This window comes from Carcharhinus amblyrhynchos, chromosome 17, assembly GCF_965287045.1.
Source record: "Carcharhinus amblyrhynchos chromosome 17, sCarAmb.v2.hapA, whole genome shotgun sequence".
Taxonomy (NCBI): domain Eukaryota; kingdom Metazoa; phylum Chordata; class Chondrichthyes; order Carcharhiniformes; family Carcharhinidae; genus Carcharhinus; species Carcharhinus amblyrhynchos.
In genome coordinates, this window is record NC_137340.1 from 7,393,001 (window position 1) to 7,411,870 (window position 18,870).

Sequence of the window (18,870 nt, forward strand, 5' to 3'; positions counted from 1 at the left end):
TCTCTCTCTATGTCTCTCTCCAACCTGTTTTCTCTCTCTCTCCATCCATCTCTCTTGAATTATGCCACTCTTTCTCTCTGATCTGTGAATGTCTCTCTCTATCTTTCTTTCTCTTTCTGTCTTGCTGTCTCTCTCCAATCTCTCTTCTCTCTCTCTCTCTCTCTCTCTCTAACCTGTGACCTTCTCTCTGTGACCTGACAATTGTGTTGTCAAGTTAAGATGCACATTAGGAGTAAGCAAAGCAAACACCAAAGTTGGTGTGGTCTTTTTCCTTCATTTGTTTTTTTGGTACCCTTTAAGGAGGTTGCCTAACCTCCAAGATTGAACAGGAGTCTTCAGAAACTGCAGATAAATCTCCAGAACGTCGATGTGAGTGACCCAGGAGGGTGTTCCAACTCACTTTACTTTCAATGTTCTGAGCACCCGGTTTGGTAACAAAATGCCTGTCCCTTTTCCCATTGGCTTAAGAAGGCCTTGATGTGCCAGGATGGATCTAGGTGAATGACAGGAGCCTGGGGGTAGCTGGAGGGTAGGTGATGCAACCTCCAGGAATGTGTCCAACCAGAGTTGGCAACCCCGTGCCCAGGTTAACAAGAGTAAACGTTTACCAACTCTTTGTTCCCCAGGGGTTCCTGTGATTGCTTTTGTTCTCAAAAAGTTGTGTTGAGATGTTTTCATTTGTGGGGATATTTTGGCTAACGTAGAGTGGGTGTGCCAGGAACCTTTTCCTCCTCAGCCCTGCCCACTCCGTCTTTTCCTTTCCTCCTCCTATGTTTTGTTGCTGTTTCTACTTCCCCCTCCGCCCCCTCCCCCCCCCCCGCCCATTTTGCTTGGATCACTGCTTTCTCTTCTGTTTGTCATCGCAGGGCTTTCGGAGCTCGCATCCACCCGTTGGTGAACTAATCCTTCATTTTTCTTTCCTTTCTCTTCTCCGCCCAAATGTGCTACCCTAGATGATGGTGAATAGGACCACAGAGGTATATATGTTCTACGCCACCTCACTCATAACCTTTGTGCTGCTGCTGCTTCTCCATCTCTCTTTGTTAACTGGCTATGCTTCCTTTTTGTTTTATGATTTGGAGACTTTAAATGGCTTCTGATGATGTAGCATGTCCAAAACTGGAGAAATAGATCAAAGCGCAGGGCTTTCTGCAGTTGGATCTGGGCTGGGGGAAGGGGGCATTAGGCACAGAATATTCCCCTGTTATTCCTCCTTCTGTTGCCCCTTTTTGAAAGTTGCCAAAGATGGTGAACTTCCCTTCTGTCATTCTGATCGGAACGCAAACTCACTCTGACGAGCCGACTGGGGCTCTGGCGAAAGTGGCGATGGATTGGACTTGATTGATTATTGTCACGTGTATTCGTATGCAGTGAAAAGTATTGTCTCTTGCGCGCTGCACGTGTAATGAATGTTACTGAGAACTGCAGACAGCCCTGATCGAGCGTGCATCCAAGATTATCTTCTTAGGCTGCTGCATGACACTTACCCTGCAAGTGTCAGCAAAGACGGGCTTTGAGATCCTTAAGAAAGAAACACGGTCACATCCCTTCAACACAGTATCTCCCCCCTGCCCCACCGCCTCCCCACAGAAAGCATGGCTATGAAACTCGCTGAACGTTTTTTGCAAATGCACCTCGAAGTTCCCGGATTCCGGGAGTGCGGAGCCCGAATTCTTAGCTGCATGCTCTTAATCACTCAGACACGAGATGCCAAAGCCCTGCCTTAACACGACACGGCGACTGGGGTGAACCACCCGCCGAGTGGGGACTGTGTCCCAAAATGTATCCGGCCGCCGGCAAAAACCATCACAACCGGTGCCGGATTTGACCCGGGTGCTGGGAAAGGAAAAGGTCCGTTTCATCGATCCAAACACTTGTCAGTTTATGAAACCTCTCCGGTTCAGGCGTGGTCAACAAGCGACTGGATAAAAGCAAATTACTGCGGATGCTGGAATCTGGAACCAAAAGAGAAAACGCTGGAAAATCTCAGCAGGTCCAGCAGCCTCTGTAAGGCGAGAAAAGAGCTGATGTTTCGAGTCCGGATGACCCTTTGTCGAAGCTCAAAGGTCTGGAGAGATACTGTAAGGTCACCTGGACCCGAAACGTCAGCTCTTTTCTCTCCTCGCAGAGGCTGCCAGACCCGCTGAGGTTTTTCAGTTTTCTTTTCTCTTGTGGTCACCTGGATGGTCACCCTGTTCTCTTCGCCGCTCCCACAGAAGGGGAATGTGCTGCCCCCCTGGATTCCCAGCTGGGAAGAGGGTAAATCCACAGCGGACAGCCGTGGGGCACTTTGTCAGTGCTGGGTCTGCCATGGCGTCTCGGTGGGGCTGGCTGAGGGTGCCGCTGCCAGCTCCGTACCCTGCTGGTGGCTGCGGCGGGCGCCTGTGTCGAAAGGGGAACGGCCCTTCCGCTGCGTGAGCCGCTTGTCACGTTGTGCTAACAGCCCACCGCTCCGACGAGATGGCCTGTACCCTTTGAGGACGCTCGGAGCCACGGGCAAGTGATGCGTTTTAACCGTGTGCTTTTGAGTTTTTAACTGCAAGATCCGATAACTGGGTCACCCTCTTTGTTTCTCTGCACATTACATAATCCACGGTGTACAATTCCACTGATGCGTAAGTCACTCTCTATCTTTCGAGCTTCAAAAAGGCTTGATGCAGTGAGTGTTACCTTGCAGATTTTACTGTAATATGTCCATCTGCACCTGCTGAATGCAAGAGTGCAGTACGTTGACCATACTGGATTGAAAGCAGTGCCGTTCCCACACTGGCGCATAGGGTTAAAGTCTGTGCAAGTTTGTTACACAAGCTGTGTTGCTGGTAAAGGTGAGGGATGAGCCAGTCCCTCGATAATGGGATTACCACCTAATATTGGTGTAAAGAACTGCTGGAGCACAAACCTCATCGCACACTTGCATCCTCAGTAGAATGACCTCTTTGATGCCGGCTCACTCCTCGTGGGGGTTTGGAGATTACACTTGCGAGTTAGCGGGGGTTAATCTTGACTCTGGATGTTTTACGCACCTCCCCATTTTCACTTTGACCAGGGTCTCGGTTCTGACGGGATTCAGTTCTGAGAAAGGCTCTTCTGCAAATCAGTTCATGCGCCAGGGTCTGGAGGTGGGACGACTGACAAACTATTATCATTTTTTAAACCCATGCATTCATGGTGGCACAGTGATTGGCACTGTTGCCTCGCAGCGCCAGGGATCCAGGTTCAATTCCCTGCTTGGGTCACTACCTGTGCAGAGTCTGCACGTTCTCCCCATGTCTGCGTGGGTTTCCTCCGGGTGCTCGGGTATCGTCGCACAGTCCGAAAAACGTGTTGGTTAGGTACGCTGGCCATGCTCTGTTAGAATCATAGAACCCTACAGTGCAGAAAGAGGCCCTTCGGCCCATCGAGTCTGTACCGAACACAATCCCACCCAGGCCCTACCCCCATATCCCCACATCTTATACCCACTAATCCCTCTAACCTACACATCCCTGGACACTAAGGGGCAATTTCTTAGCATGGCCAATCAACCTAACCCGCACATCTTTGGACTGTGGGAGGAAACCGGAGCACCCGGAGGAAACCCACGCAGACACGGGGAGAATGTGCAAACTCCACACAGACAGTGACCCAAACCAGGAATCGAACCCAGGACCCCAGAGCTGTGAAGCAGCAGTGCTAACCACTGTGCTAGCGTGCCGCCCCAGTGCTGCCCAGTTCTCCCTCAGTGTACCTGAACAGGTACCGGAGTGTGGCGACGAGGGGATTTTCACACTAACTTCATTGCAGTGTTAATGTAAGCCGACTTGTGACACTAATAAATGAAGTAAATGAAACTGGAATTCTGCCTCCTCTGGATTATAAAAAAAGGGGAATAATGCAGCAGAACATGCAAATGTGAGGAATTCATTAAACACCAGTCACATAAACTGTGAGACATGCTGGCATTCAGGAGAGGTTCTCTCTCAGAATTGCAGAGTGTGGAATTTGACAAAATTAACACTTGTTCTGCAGGCTGGCTTGTGGAGAGAATCTTCTAACATTGTTCCTTCACTGTGAATTTATATTCCTGTTAATATGCTGCCAGGGATTATCAGAGGTTCTGTTGAACCCACACCCCAAAGAAGATCCGTACTTCCAGCTCATTCACTTTGTGCAAACCTCTCCTGTGTGGATGTTTCCGGAGATCATCAAACACACACAATCATCCAGGGAGACTGGGAGTGGGCAGCATGATGGCACAGTGGTTAACACTGCTGCCTCACAGCACCAGGGACCCAGGTTCAATTCCAGCCTCGGGTAACTGTGCGGAGACTGCTCGTTCTCCCCGTGTCTGCGTGGGTTTCCTCTGGGTGCTCTGGTTTCCTCCCAAGACTTACTGGTTAGGTCCATTGCTAAATTCTCCCTCAGTGTGCCTGAACTAGGGGATTTTCACAGTAACTTCATTGCAGTGTTAATGTAAGCCTACTTGTCGCACTAATAAACTTTAAACTTTCAACATGCAGAGCTGTAGGATGATTGCTGCCGTGAGGGGACAGGGTGAATCCTCACAGATGTACGGGGTTGCGGGGAGAGAGTCTGGGTAAGATACTCTGTCAGAGAGGCAGTGTAGACTCGATGGGCTGAACCGTAGGAATCCTGCACTGTAGGGATTCCGTGCGTGGGCCCCCAGGTTGTGATCGAGAGCTCACCGCACCTCAGTGCTGCAGACCTCCTTCACCACGAGTTACTGAGGGCACTGACTGACTGACTGACACCGGAGTAGAGCGCAGGTGGCTCTTTGTGTAGCTAAACCAAAAACAGGGCCTGGAGTGGGGACCTGGCATTGCTGAGTTCTGTCTGTGGGGCTAAGTGCACGTCCTCAGCTCACCAGCAACCGCTTGAGAAGCCTGCGGTGAATGAAGTGCCTTTGAGGCTGGTGTTCGTAATGGGCAGCAAAACTGAAAGCTGAAAATCTTTTCTTTCTTTCAGAGTGGTTTCACTCCTCTCCATATAGCTGCTCACTACGGGAATATAAACGTTGCGACCCTCTTACTGAACCGAGGCGCTGCTGTCGATTTCACAGCCAGGGTAAGATGCTGGATTCTCCTCCTTCCGATTAACACTTTAATACGTTTTCTCCTGCACCTCCTTCACGCTTTCCGCGCACTCCCCCCCCCTCCGCTGCAGGTCAAAGATCTGCCAAGGTAAACGTGCGGGCTGTGTTTGTCCAAACGTGTGTTGTGAAAGAGATCCTCTGTTGAAGTAGCTGCATCGGTAATGTGCTGTCTCTCACCGTCAGTTTATGGAACATCGCTCCTTTTAGGCAGAAAATGACAGCGCAACTGAGAGGAAGGTTTGCAGGAATTTACTCCACCTAATGGCCAGAGTCTGCCACTTCCCTGACAATTGTTAAAACCGAATGGGAAAATATCTGCAAGGCACGCTTTGGGCAACGGTGTGACAGATATTGTGGCTCTATAAGGTGAAGCAATAAGCACCAGCCTCCGGGCAGATGTTGTGGTTCACGGTTTGCGAGAATCAGAGGCGTGATGCAGTAACGATGTGGAGTTGCCGGCGTTGGACTCGGGTAAACTCAGTACAAAGTCTGACAACACCAGGTTTAAGTCCCACCGATTTATTTGATAGTAAACTCACAAGCTTTCGGGGTTTGCCCCTTCGTCAGGTGAATGGAGAGTTCTGGCCTCAGAGCATATAACAGCACAGACAGTTTACAGATTACTGATTAGAATGCGCATCTTTACACCTAAGCTGCTGTTCAGGTCCTAAAGTGGTCGACAATGTAAGTGGAAGGAGCACTGATCACAGGTTAAAGAGATGTGTATTGTCTCCAGACAGCACAGTAAGTGAGGTTTTGCAAACCCAGGCAAGTCATGGGGGTTACAGATAGTGCAACGTGAACCCAAGATCCCGGTTGAGGCCGTCCTCATGTGTGCAGAACTTGGCTATCAGTGTCTGCAGAGACGCGGAGTCGCTGAGCAGACACTGATAGCCAAGTTCCACACACGTGAGGTCGGTTTCAACAAGGATCTTGGATTCACGTCGCACTATCTGTAACCCCCGTGACTTGCCTGGGTTTGCAAAACCTCACTCACTGTGCTGTCTGGAGACAATACACATCTCTTTAACCTGTGCTCAGTGCTCCTACCACTCACATTGTCGGCCACTTTAGGGCTTGAATATCAGGTTAGGTGTAAAGATTTGCATTCTAATCAGCAATCTGTAAACTGTCTGTGCTGTTATATGCTCTGTCTCAGGCCAGAACTCTCCATTCACCTGACGAAGAGGGAAAACTCGAAAGCTTGTGAGTTTACTATCAAATAAATCGGTTGGACTTAAACCCGGTGTTGTCAGACTTTTTACTATAATGCAGTAAGGCAGACTCTTTGGATGGACCTTGGACCCACGTCCTCTCAGCTTTCCAGCTGTGGGGTAGGGGGCCGTGTGGCACAATGGGTAGCGCCCCTGCCACTGGACCAGAAACTCTGGGTTCGAGTCCAAAGCCAGGACTTGTTGGCCACGGGAGAAGCGTTTGTAATCATGGGCAGCACGGTAGCACAGTGGTTAGCACTGCTGCTTCACAGCTCCAGGGACCTGGGTTCGTATCCTGGCTTGGGTCACTCACTGTGTGGAGTCAGCACATTCTCTCCGTGTCTGCGTGGGTTTCCTCCGGGTGCTCTGGTTTCCTCCCACAGTCCAAAGATGTGCGGGTTAGGTTGATTGGCCATGCTAAAATTGCCCCTTAGTGTCCCGGTTTGCACAGGTTAGAGGGATTAGTGGGTAAATATGTAGGGATATGGGGATAGGGCCTGGGTGGGATTGACTCGATGGGCCGAATGGCCTCTTTCTGCGCTGTAGGATTCTATGATCTATAATCAGCTCAGGAATCCTTCCATTGCTTCCCCCAAAGAGTGAAGAAGCAGTGCCAGTGTGGAGTTACGTTAACAACCACTGGGGGGGTTTCTTCAACTCTGTTTGAGGCAGGCTCTGCTTCTGCTCCGTGACAACCACTGGAATCCTGCTTCAGGGGAGAGACCTTCACAAATCTATCATACTTCCGCCCTCGATCCACCGTGTTCCCTTTGAAAGTGTACAGTTAAATTAGTCATGGTGGCGCACTGGTTAGCACTGCTGCCTTACAGCGCCAGGGTTCGATCCCGGTCTCGGGTCACTGTCTGTGTGGAGTCTGCACATTCTCCCCGTGTCTGCGTGGGTTTCCTCTGGGTGCTCCGGTTTCCTCCAACAGACGTGCTGGTTAGATGCATTGGCTGTGCTAAATTCTCCCTCAGTGTACCCGAACAGGCGCCAGAGTGTGGAGACAGTAACTTCATTGCAGTGTTCATGTAAGGTTACTCGTGACACTAATAAGTAAAATAAGCACTTTATAAGACCCTTGTCAGGCCTCATTTGGAGTACTGTGCGCAGTTCTGGTCGCCTCACTATAGGAAGGACGTAGAAGCTATTGAAAGGGTACAGAGGAGATTTACAAGGATGTTGCCTGGACTGGGAGGCATGCCTTATGAAGTTAGGTTGAGGGAGCTGGGACTCTTTTCCCTGGAGAGACGAAGGTTGAGAGGCGACCTGATAGAAGTTTATAAAATGTTGAGAGGAATAGATAGGGTGGATTCTCAGAGGCTATTTCCCAGGGTTGAAACGGTCGCTACGAGAGGACACAGATTTAAGGTGCGGGGAGGCAAGTACAGAAGTGATGTTAGGGGTAAGTTTTTCACTCAGAGGGTGGTGAGTGAATGGAATCGGCTGCCGTCAGTGGTGGTGGAGGCGAACTCGCTGGGGTCTTTTAAAAGACTTCTGGATGAGTGTATGGGATTTAATGGGATTGGGGGTTATAGATAGGTCTATAGATTGGTAGGTGTTGATGTGATCGGCGCAACTCGTGGGCCAAAGGGCCTGTTTGTGCTGTAGTGTTCTATGTTCTAAGAAATGGGTGAATTGTCCGTCTGACTGGCTAGGGCCACAATCTGAACTTATTTAAACATTTGGAGGACAGTACCCATCTCCACCCCTGACCCCATAACCTGGACAATGAGTCCTTTCGTCATCAGACCATGAGCTTATTAATACTCTTCCGCCGAGAGGAAGTAGTTAGCAGTGGGGCTGGCCAGATGAGGGAATATGATCTGTCGCTGTTTAAAGAACAAGGAACCTAAAGAGCATGTCTTTATTCCATGGTTGCGCAGTGGTTAGCACTGCTGCTTCACTGCTCCAGTGACCAGCTGCCTGGCCCAGGTGTTGGGGAATTGGAGCAAGAGTCAGAACAGCCCAACATGTGGTTAGCTGAAGCCACACAGGCCTGGAGGGAAATTTACCACCCCCCGCCTTTGGCTTTTGGTTCTGCTTATCCCAGAAAGTCTAGAGGGACCGTGGAGGAAACAACACTACAGAAAAAAAGAGCGGATCTCTCATTTGTTTCTCATCTGTTCGTTTTCGAAGTGCCTTCCCAAGGCGCCCCAGCAGGCTCCTTCCTGCCTGTAGGCCTCAGCAGCTCTGCTGTCAGATTTTCATTATCCTTCCAGGCCTCCTTCGACACTCTGTGTCCTGTGCTTTGATGGAAACTTCCTGAACAGCAGGCTAGGCAGAATATTACCTATCATTCAACAACAATAACTGAGTGTGTTTTGTACGATGAAGGAGCAAGCCAGTTTGACTGGAAGTGTAAATGGTGGGCTGGGGATTATGGTCTCAGATGAGAGTTTTTGAGCTGGTGGAGAGGTATGGGGGGGAGGTGGAATGGAATGGGGGTGATGGTGAGGCACACACTACAACTGTCCCCAGCACCCCTACGATAGAGAATGGAAAAACGAGCTTGAATACCTGACACTCAATCACAGACCACTGGAAATGTTTGTTTTGATTTGATTTTATTATTGTTCCACGTATTAGTGTACAGTGAAAAGTATTGCTTCTTACATGCTATACAGACAAAGCATAGAGAAGGAAACGAGAGAGTACAGAATGTAATATTACAGTCATAGCTAGGGTGTCGAGATAGATCAACTTGGTGCGAGGCAGGTCCATTCAGAAGTCTGGTGGTAGCAGGGAAGAAGCTGTTCTTGAGACGGTTGGTACGTGACTTCAGATTTTTGTATGTTTTTCCCGACGGAAGAAGGTGGAAAAGAGAATATCCAGGGTGCGTGGGGTCTTTAATTATGCTGGTTGCTTTGCCAAAGCAGCAGGAAGTGTAGACAGAGTCAATGGATGGAAGGCTAGTTTGCGTGATGGGCTGGGCTACATTTGTAGTTTCTTGTGGTCTTGGGCAGAGCAGGAGCCCATACTAAGCTGTGATACAACCAGAAAGAATGCTTTCTATGGTGCATCTGTAAAAGTTGGTGAGAGTCATAGCTGACATGCCAAATTTCCTTAGTCTTCTGAGAAAGTAGAGACATTGGTGGGCTTTCTTAACTATAGTGTTAGCAGGCATGGGGGAACCATGACGGGTTGTTGGAGGACTGGACACCGAGAAACAGGAGTGGAGCGGCGGATCAAGTTCAGTTGTGAAGGTCCCAGCAGTCAAACAGCCTTGCTGGGCATTTGCAGTCAGACGAAAGCAAATTACTGCCGATTCTAGGATCTGAAACCAAGAGAGAAAATATTGGAAAGTCTCCGCAGGTCTGGCAGCATCTGTAAGGAGAGAAACGAGCTGACTTTTCGAGTCCAGGTGACCTTTTGTCAAAGCATTTGCATTTACACCTTGTGGGGAAAAAAATTAGCCATTGGTTGCAGAGTTTAGTGGTGCTGCCACAGTGCATCAGGCAGTAAACATACCAAGGAGAGAGCTTGAAAAGGTTGATTGCGTTACAAGGCTGAGTACATCCTTGAATACAGAAGATGAAGGGGTGCTCTAATTGCGGGAGCGGGCAGTTAAGACGATTAAGGGATTTGATCGGGAGGTAAAAATGAAAGTATTTCCACTGGGGAAATCCAGAACAAAAAAATTATAACCTTAAAATGATGGCCAGTCCTTACAGGAGTGATTCCAGCAACCATTCATTTATCCATATGTAATGTAAACCTGAAACACTCTATCCAACTCCCTCCGCAAAATAAACACTCGTGAAGCTGGAGTCCATTGAAAATTTGAGAACTGAGCTGGAGACTTTTTTGTTGGTCGGGGTATCAGGGATTATAGATTACCAGCAAATAAATGGAGTAAAGACACACGTCAGCCATGCTCACGTTGAATGGCAGGATAAACTTTGAGAAAATAGCTTCCCTAGGTCCCAAAAACATTGATGGAGGCGCTTTGAACAGTCCAGTATGCAACCCAGCCCAGTGTAGAAGGTGAAGATCGTTGGAGGAAGGAGTGTGCAGAGTTTGCACATTCTCCCCATGTCTGCATGGGTTTCCTCCATAGGCTCCCACACTCCAAAGATGTGTGGGTTAGGTGCATTGACCATGCTAAATTGCCCCTTAATGTCAGGGGGACTAGCTAGGGTAAATACATAGAGTTACAGGGATAGAGCCGAGATGGGATTGTTATCGGCGTAGACTCGATGGGCCAAATGGCCGCCTCCTGCACTATAGGGATTCTGTGATTCTAGAAGAGCGTGAAGTAAATAGCTGGAGGTAGTGGGGTACATGGTGGGGGAACCTGGCGAACCAAGCAGCTAATATAGAACCTGCAGGTGGATGCAGTGAATGTTATTGCTAATTGTTCAATGTGAGAATTCAGGAGATTGGAGCACTAAACAAGGAATTATTAGCAACATTTTGACCGAAGTGGTTTTTGTTGTACGCGTGGTGGGTGATATTTAATGACTGCTTGGTAGACTTGAAAGAAGCTTCTGAATTCTGAGCAGATTGAGCCCTGTATTATAATAATGCACATGCCCAGTGTGAGATATGCTGCATTTAAGCGGGGGCTGTGTTACACAGACATGTTGTACTGATTAAGCATTGTTTGTTCTCCTCAGAATGATATCACTCCACTGCACGTAGCCTCGAAGAGAGGGAACGCTAACATGGTGAAACTGCTCCTGGACCGAGGATCCCAAATTGAAGCCAAGACGAGGGTAAGTCTGTATCTGCAAACTGCAGTTTCCACAAACTAACCCTGACACAAGGTTAAGAGTGTGTGCATTGTAAAAGCTTAATGGAGAGAAATACCTATGAATATGTTTCAAACTCATTGCTTCAACCTTAATCATTCTCTAAAATTTATCATTGAGGCCTTATCCATGCTCATAGTTGATCGCTGATCCATGCTGACAGTGGATTCCCTGGTTAGATCCAGTAACTGATCACTGATCTGTATCAGCACTGGATCCCTGGTTAGACCCATTAACTGATCACTGATATGTATCGGCACTGGATCCCCTGGTTAGATCCAGTGACTGATCGCTGATCTGTATTGGCACTGGACCCCTGGTTAGATCCAGTAACTGATCACTGATCTGTATTAGCACTGGACCCCTGGTTAGATCCAGTAACTGATCACTGATCTGTATTAGCACTGGATCCCATGGTTAGATCCAGTGATTGATCACTGATCTGTATTGGCACTGGATCCCCTGGTTAGATTCAGGGATTGATCACTGATCTGTAACAGCACTGGATCCCCTGGTTAGATCCAGGGACTGATCACTGATCTATATCGACACTGGATCCCCTGGTTAGATCCAGGGACTGATCACTGATCTGTAACAGCACTGGATCCCCTGGTTAGATCCGGTGAGTGATTACAGATCTGTATCGGCAGTGGATTCCCTGGTTAGATCCGGCGAGTGATCATGGATCTGTGCTGGAGTGGATTCACAGTGAGTGCATGTTAAAAGTATTGATTTGACTGTGTGGTACTTCAGGGATGTTCTGAGGTTATGAAATGCACTTTATAAATTCACATATAACTAGTACCATAATAAAAATGAATCCATTAAAATCAAACCAGTTTTACATCGGGATCATTCAGAAATAAAACTTGATCTTTAATCAGAGTAGGGTTGATTGAATGTTTCTATGTTTAAATAATGCTACTTTTAACATTCAGGAATGCTGGATGTAATCTTTAATCATCAGGGTCTTGTATGTCCCCCTAAATCACCACACTGGGGAAATGTGATACATTGTTGGCACAGTGAGCACTGCTGCCTCAGTGCCAGGGACCTGGGTTCGATTCCCGGCTTGGGTCACTGCCTGCATGTTCTCCCCATGTCTGCGTGGGTTTCCTCCGGGTGCTCCGGTTTCCTCCCACAGTCCAAAAGACCTGGTGGTTAGGGTGCATTGGCCATGCTAAATTCTCCCTCAGTGTACCCGAACAGGCGCCGGAGTGTGGCAACGGGGGGATTTTCACCCTAACTTCATTGCAGTGTTAATGTAAGCCCACTTGTGACAGTAATAAACTTTAACTTGCTCAGTGATTGGCTGGTGCTGCGCCATGTCATTGCCCCGTTCTCAGTGTCTGCAGAGCAGAGAGTTAAGATGGAAGGAGGAAGAAACGTAGCGAAGGAGAAAACAGATATGCTTCAAAGTGTTTCCTTTACGACCAGTGAAGTGCTCTCCTTGCTGTAATCGAGGGCTGCTCCTTGAAACGGGTTTTACCACGGAGTACTGGAACAAAACAAAAAACCTGACGATGCTTACATTCTTTCCCCAGGACGGCCTGACCCCTCTCCACTGTGCAGCGAGGAGCGGACATGAACAAGTGGTAGAGATGCTGCTCGATCGTGGAGCCCCAATTCTTTCCAAAACAAAAGTATGTCATTTGACACTGGGTTTGAACCCGATTGCCGGTCTTTGCTGAGCTCCAAGTCACATATTGAAACAGTTATTTCATCCGTGTCATGCAGTGTGAAGCTTGTTACCTCATCTGGAGTAGGATTAATGGAAAGCCTTACTGCTGGATGTCGTTCCCCTGCGCTGCGTGCTCCCTGTGTATCGTGTTATCAAAGATATGCTCGGAGCTGAAGCAATCTATGGTGTCATTCTGACTCTGAAACTTTGCATGGCCAGCAAGAACAGTTCACAATTGCGGACTGCGAGCCTATGGCAAAGTTACCGAGCTTAGCGTGGGATGATAAATTTCCTTACTGAGAAGAATAGCCCGAGAAACAGTCCCAGAAATATCCCACATCCTAATCCCGCTTAATGTCACAGATTCAAAGCAGAACCCTGCAAATAAGAGAGTAAGAATATGATTTAAAAAGGGATGTTGCTGGTTGGACTTCCTTTGCTCCAATTTTACTTCATGTTCAAGAATTTTAGATTTGTGCTATTTTTTATTGTTAGTTGTAGTTTGTCATTTTGCCTGGGATTTGAGGGCATGTCCTTCCATTATCTAGATGGTTAATGGTGCCTCACGTGTTGGGTTATGGGTTGTCGATTAGTTAGCCGGCCACTTGATCCAGTGGGCCAAAGCTGTTGTGAAGTGGGGAGGTGGTGGCGTCGTGGTATTGTCACTCAACTCGGGATCCAGGGGAATGCTCTGGGGTGGGGTCCAGGTTCAAATCCAGCAGATGGTGGAATTTAAATTCAATAAAAATCTGTACTGTCACGAAACTGGGCCCAGACCAGCCACGAGACAGCTCAGTTTTACCCTATGGATGATTGAAAAAAGATTATTTAAAAATAAAAATGTGGGGTCACGGCCTCAGGATACGGGATGAGCCATCTCGGACTGAGATGAGGAGAAGCTTCTTCACTTAGTGGGTTGAGGAATTCTGTAGCACAGAAGGCCACATCACTGAATAGAAGGAAATAAATAAGATTTCTGGACTCTAAAAGAATTGAGGGGTATGGGGAGAGTGTGGGAGCATGGCGTTGAGATATGATTATATTGAATAGTGGAGCAGGCTTGGAGGGCCAAATGGTCTACTCTTGTCCCCTTTTCTCTAAGATTGGATATCATCAACTAAGCACAGCTGATGGTAATAGAGGCACAGTGTTTGGCCTCAGTGTCCTAGGGTTGGTCAGCAGAGATTGCACTGGAATCCTGTTTCCTTTTGATATTAAGATGCTAAGTGTGTGTGTGTGTGTACACAGGTGAGCATGCATGTGCACAGTCAGGATATTAGTAAAGACCAGATCAGCTTCTTAGGAGGAGATCTGAACCCAGACTGCTTGGTGAGAATGGAATGGGTTTGGGTCAAGCATCCATTGTGGGCCTTACCCTATTGGTTTGCTCAAAGCCGCTCTCTGAAATGAGCTTCTTCTCAGAAGTTGCCTGTCCCTTCTACTCTGGGTGGTTCACGTCAAAGGAACCCTCCCAGTGAGTTAATGCGTCACCAGCCCTCACTGTCGATGCTCACGCATGAACGTAAAGCAAGTAATAATGGGCACACTGTCCCTGTTGAAACAACGCGCAGCAAGAAGGCTACATGGTCAGGGCAGCACAGTGACTGGCACTGCTGCCTCACAACACCAGGGACCCCGGGTTCAATTCCCGGCTTGGCTCACTGTCTTGTGTGGAGTTTGCACATTCTCCCCGTGTCTGTGTGGGTTTCCTCGGGGTGCTCCGGTTTCCTTCCACATCCCAAAAATGCGTGGGTTAGGTGGATTGGCCGTGCTAAATTGCCCCTTAGTGTCAAGGGGACTAGCAGGATAAATAGGTGGAGTTGTGTGTGTAGGGCCTGAGTGGGATTCTGGTCGGTGCAGGCTCAATGGGCCGAATGGCCACCTTCTGCACTGTAGGGATTCTATAAACAGGCAGAGGAAGTCAGGAGGAAAACAAGGGAATGAGAGAGTTGCCTCTTTCTCCTGTTTGATTTTTTTTTTGTGTAGATTCCATCTCTTTCTGGGTTTGAATTGTTTCTGTCTGGTTGTGACTCTCGGGTGTGTGCGAAGTGAGGATGTGTCTCCTGCGTGCTGATGTTTGCGCTGTGTAAAACTCGGTGTGGGGGGCCAAGGGATCACATTTCCTTTCAGTGTCAGGGAGAATGTCATGTCGACTCGGCTGCTAATCCACATCTGGATTCAGTCACTGCCTTTTACCTCGCTGTACAGATTTTAATTTACACGGTCAGCTTTCGATCCAAATCTGCCTTACTTTCATTGCCTAATTTGGATGGGTGGCTAATTCACATGGTAAACGACTTTCTTCCATCAGGAGCGGGTTTGCAGGTCTTTTCTGAATGAGATTTGATCTTTGGGCATGTGACCCCTGAGTGTTTGATAGAGGGCTGAGTGTGTGGAACTCACACAGTGCGACTGTTCACATTTCGGTGGACCCCTGATAAATCCCTGAGGGATTGGAAGACGGCCGGGTTAGGTGAAGTGAGGCGAGGGGAGGCTCGTGGGGAACCTAAATACCAGCACTGACTGACGGGGGCTGGATAGCGTGCAGGTTGTGTTTAGTTGAAGCGCTGTGCTGAGCGAGCGTCCCTTTCACTGGCTTTTTGTCCTCCGTCAGAATGGCTTGTCCCCTCTGCACATGGCAACACAAGGAGACCACCTGAATTCCGTGAAGCTGCTCCTCCACCATGACGTGCCAGTCGATGACGTGACCAATGACTACCTGACAGCGTTGCACGTCGCTGCTCACTGCGGCCATTACAAGGTGGCCAAGGTACTACTGGAAAAGAAAGCCAACCCAAACGCCAAAGCATTGGTGAGTACGCCCAACCCTGTCTCTCCTGTTATTACAGAGGGGGATTCTTCAGCTCAAAAGGAGGCCATTCAGCCCCCCCTCTCAGTGCTAGCTCTTTAAAAGAGCCACCCAATTAGTTCCACTGCCCCCTGATCTTTCTCCATAGCCCTGCATTTTTCTGCACATTCAGCAAAGTCTTCTTTTGGAAGTTACTATCAAACCTTATTTTCTCACCAAAGGGATTAAAGTTATTGAATGCAGTGGGGTTCCCCTGTGAATAAAGTACAGCACAATCCCCCTGGGAAGCCACGATGAAGACGTTTCAGGTCCCACACTTAGAGATGGGCAGCACAAATGTGCTGACCGAGGGATAAGAGGGTGAGAGCCCTGATAACCACAAGCCACACCTGAAGGTGTGGACGTTCGGATGATGGGGTACCTTGTTAGTGATTATTCATTATAATCAGACAAGCATATGGAGACTGCAACTGGTTAACTATATTCATCTGACCTAAATGAAGTAATCAGAGCTTTTAGTAGAAATTTGATACCTATGACTTGGACAAATGATTGGTAAATGCAAATCATTCGTAAGACAAGCAAAAAATATATCTGCCCATGCCCTGCAGCACTCGGTATGTCTGTATACCACCTTGTGGAAGGCAGACTTTCTCACTATAATGTGAATAAAGGCCGATTTAAAACTCCAAAAGCTTTTGGAGTTGATCCAGTATGTGTTCCACTGAATAGCAATGAAACTCCGTGTCAATCACCTTTTCAATCAGCACATAAAACCTGAGGCTTCATCTGTCATCCCATCAGTTGTTAAAGATAGATTTCACAGAGCTGGGGAAATACCCTGGCCAATGTTTCTCCCTTAATCAGTATCGGTGGTTAGATAGCTTGAACTCTGGGCACGGAGCAAGGCAGTGAGGTCTCCTTGAGCTATCACAGCCAGTGTAGGGATCCAAACCACATCGTGAATATCATTCTTTACCACACCCTAACCTACTGAACGAAACAATCCTCACTCATTCATTGGGAATTGTGAAGCCATGGTGTGCACCAGTTGGTTTATGTAGGAATGGCAACCTTCATTAGCTCCTAGCTCAATGCAGACATTCTCATCACTGGGTTTCAAATCCTTTTATAACCTCATCACATTGCTTTCTCCATGATCTTTTCTCTGTCTCTGTAATCCTACTCAGCCCACAACCCTCCCTATCTCTGTAATCTCCTCGAGCCTCACAACCCTCCCTATCTCTGTAATCCTGTCCAGCCCCAAAACTGTCCCTATCTCTGTAATCTCCTCTAGCCCCAGAATACTCCCTACCTCTTAACCTCCTCCAGCCTCACAACCCTCCCTATCTCTGTAATCTCCTCCAGCCTCACAACCCTCCCTATCTCTGTAATCTCCTTTAGCCCCAGAATACTCCCTACCTGTTAATCTCCTCCAGCCCCACAACCCTCCCTATCTCTGTAATCTCCTCGAGCCTCACAACCCTCCCTATCTCTGTAATCTCCTTTAGCCCCAGAATACTCCCTACCTGTTAATCTCCTCCAGCCCCACAACCCTCCCCTATCTCTGTAATCCCGTCCAGCCCCAAAACTGTCCCTATCTCTGTAATCCCATCCCACTCCACAACCCACAACCCTGCCTACCTCTGTAATGTCCTCCAGCCCCAAAACCCTCCCTATCTCTGTAATCCCATCCAGCCCCAAAACCATCCCTAGCTCTGTAATCCCATCCAGCCCCACAACCCTTCCTATCTCAGTAATCCCATCCACCCTCACACTCCTCCCTATTTCTGTAATCTCCTCCAGCCTCAGAATCCTCCCTATCTCTATAATCTGCTCCAGCCTTACAACCCTCCCTTATCTCTGTGACCTTCTTTGGCCCCTCCACCGCTCCCTTATCTCTGTAATCTCCTCCAGCCTTCCATCCCTCCCTATCTCTGTAATCTCCTCCAGTCTCTCAACTCTCCCTTATCTCTGTAATCTCCTCCAGCCCTCCACCCCTCCCTATCTCTGTAATCTCCTCCACCCCTCCCTATCTCTGTAATCTCCTCCAGTCTCACAACTCTCCCTTATCTCTGTAATCCCCTCCAGCCCCACAGCTCTCCCTATCTCTGTAATCTCCCCCAGCACTCCACCCCTCCTTATCTCTGTAATCTCCTCCAGCCCTCCACCCCTCCCTATCTCTATAATCTCCTCCAGCCTCACAATCCCTCAAGATAATTGCGCACCTTTAGTTCCGGCCTCCTGAACACCCCCCGATTTTAATCGTCTCACCTTTGGTGGCTGTGCTTCCAGCTGCTTAGAGCCCTGACCTCTGGAATTTCCTTCCTAACCTTCCAGCCTCTCAACCTCTCTCTCCTCCTTCACCGAGTGTTTGGCCTGACCAGCCCGAGTATATTCCCTGTAGCTCGGTGTCAAACCGGGTGCTGTTTTGGAACGAGGCTTTGCAGCGGTAAAGGCGCTGTTTAAATATGAATTGTCGTTGTAATTAAAGGACTCGGGAGATGCTGTCAGGATCTGAGAGGCGCCAAGTCAATGCAAGTCCTCCTTTACTGAGAGGATCTCGGGCTTGCTTTCTGTTTGCCGGGTGACTTTAAACTGAGGTTCATTTCAGGACGTTGCTACGAGGTGTAAGAAGAAAACGTTGCTGTGGAAACCAGTCTGCGCTCACTCTGGCCGCAGTGTGAGAAATCCATTTTTGGGTGCAGTGAGGACAACTAGTGGGAATTAATGTGCATCACAACAGCATCTTGCCAAGAGGAACAAGAATAAGCTGTCAGTGGCTAGCTGAGGAATCTTTGCAGATGTAAAGATGGTAAATCTCTGCAGCCGTCTGGTTTGGAAAGAGGTGTTTCTTTTCTGTGTGTACAGAGTCAGAATCTGAATACAGATGTTTCACATCCAGACAGATGAAGGGGGCCGGGGGGAGACTGGCTGGTATTTTAAATCCTTCTCCAGCCCCAGCCTCTGGAAGTTGCTCGAATGAAACACAAGCCAGGGCCCAGATTTTAAAATTATTCCGACATTGTTCTGTCCCTGACTTCAGATTGGGGCACCATGAGGCGGAGGTGCCGGCGTTGGACTGGGGTAAACACAGTAAGAAGTCTCACAACACCAGGTTAAAGTCCAACAGGTTTATTTGGGATCACGAGCTTTCGGAACGCTGCTGATGAAGGGGCCAACGCTCCAAGAGCTTGCGATTCCAAAGAAACTTGTTGGACTTCTTGCAGAATGGGACAGACCAATTATGACGAGATCAGGAAGTGAGCAACAGAGCCCCTGCAAATGTTTCCCATCATTAAACAACAATAACTTACAAT

At 48.4% G+C, this 18,870-nt stretch overlaps 1 protein-coding gene across 10 annotated transcripts in view; it reads left to right on the top strand.

Annotated features, from left to right (window-relative positions):
* The window catches only part of LOC145354308 (ankyrin-3-like), a 736,920-nt gene that overhangs the window by 547,875 nt on the left and 170,175 nt on the right, over positions 1-18,870 (top strand). For 5 of the 10 annotated variants that reach the window (XM_080205431.1, XM_080205432.1, XM_080205433.1 and 2 more), the window contains exons 8-12: positions 954-977; positions 4,966-5,064; positions 10,926-11,024; positions 12,605-12,703; positions 15,356-15,553. In XM_080205431.1, coding sequence (XP_080061557.1) covers positions 954-977; positions 4,966-5,064; positions 10,926-11,024; positions 12,605-12,703; positions 15,356-15,553 — 519 coding nt within the window. The remainder of the gene's footprint in view (positions 1-953; positions 978-4,965; positions 5,065-10,925; positions 11,025-12,604; positions 12,704-15,355; positions 15,554-18,870) is intronic. The other 5 variants (XM_080205435.1, XM_080205441.1, XM_080205440.1 and 2 more) reach the window with 1 other exon arrangement.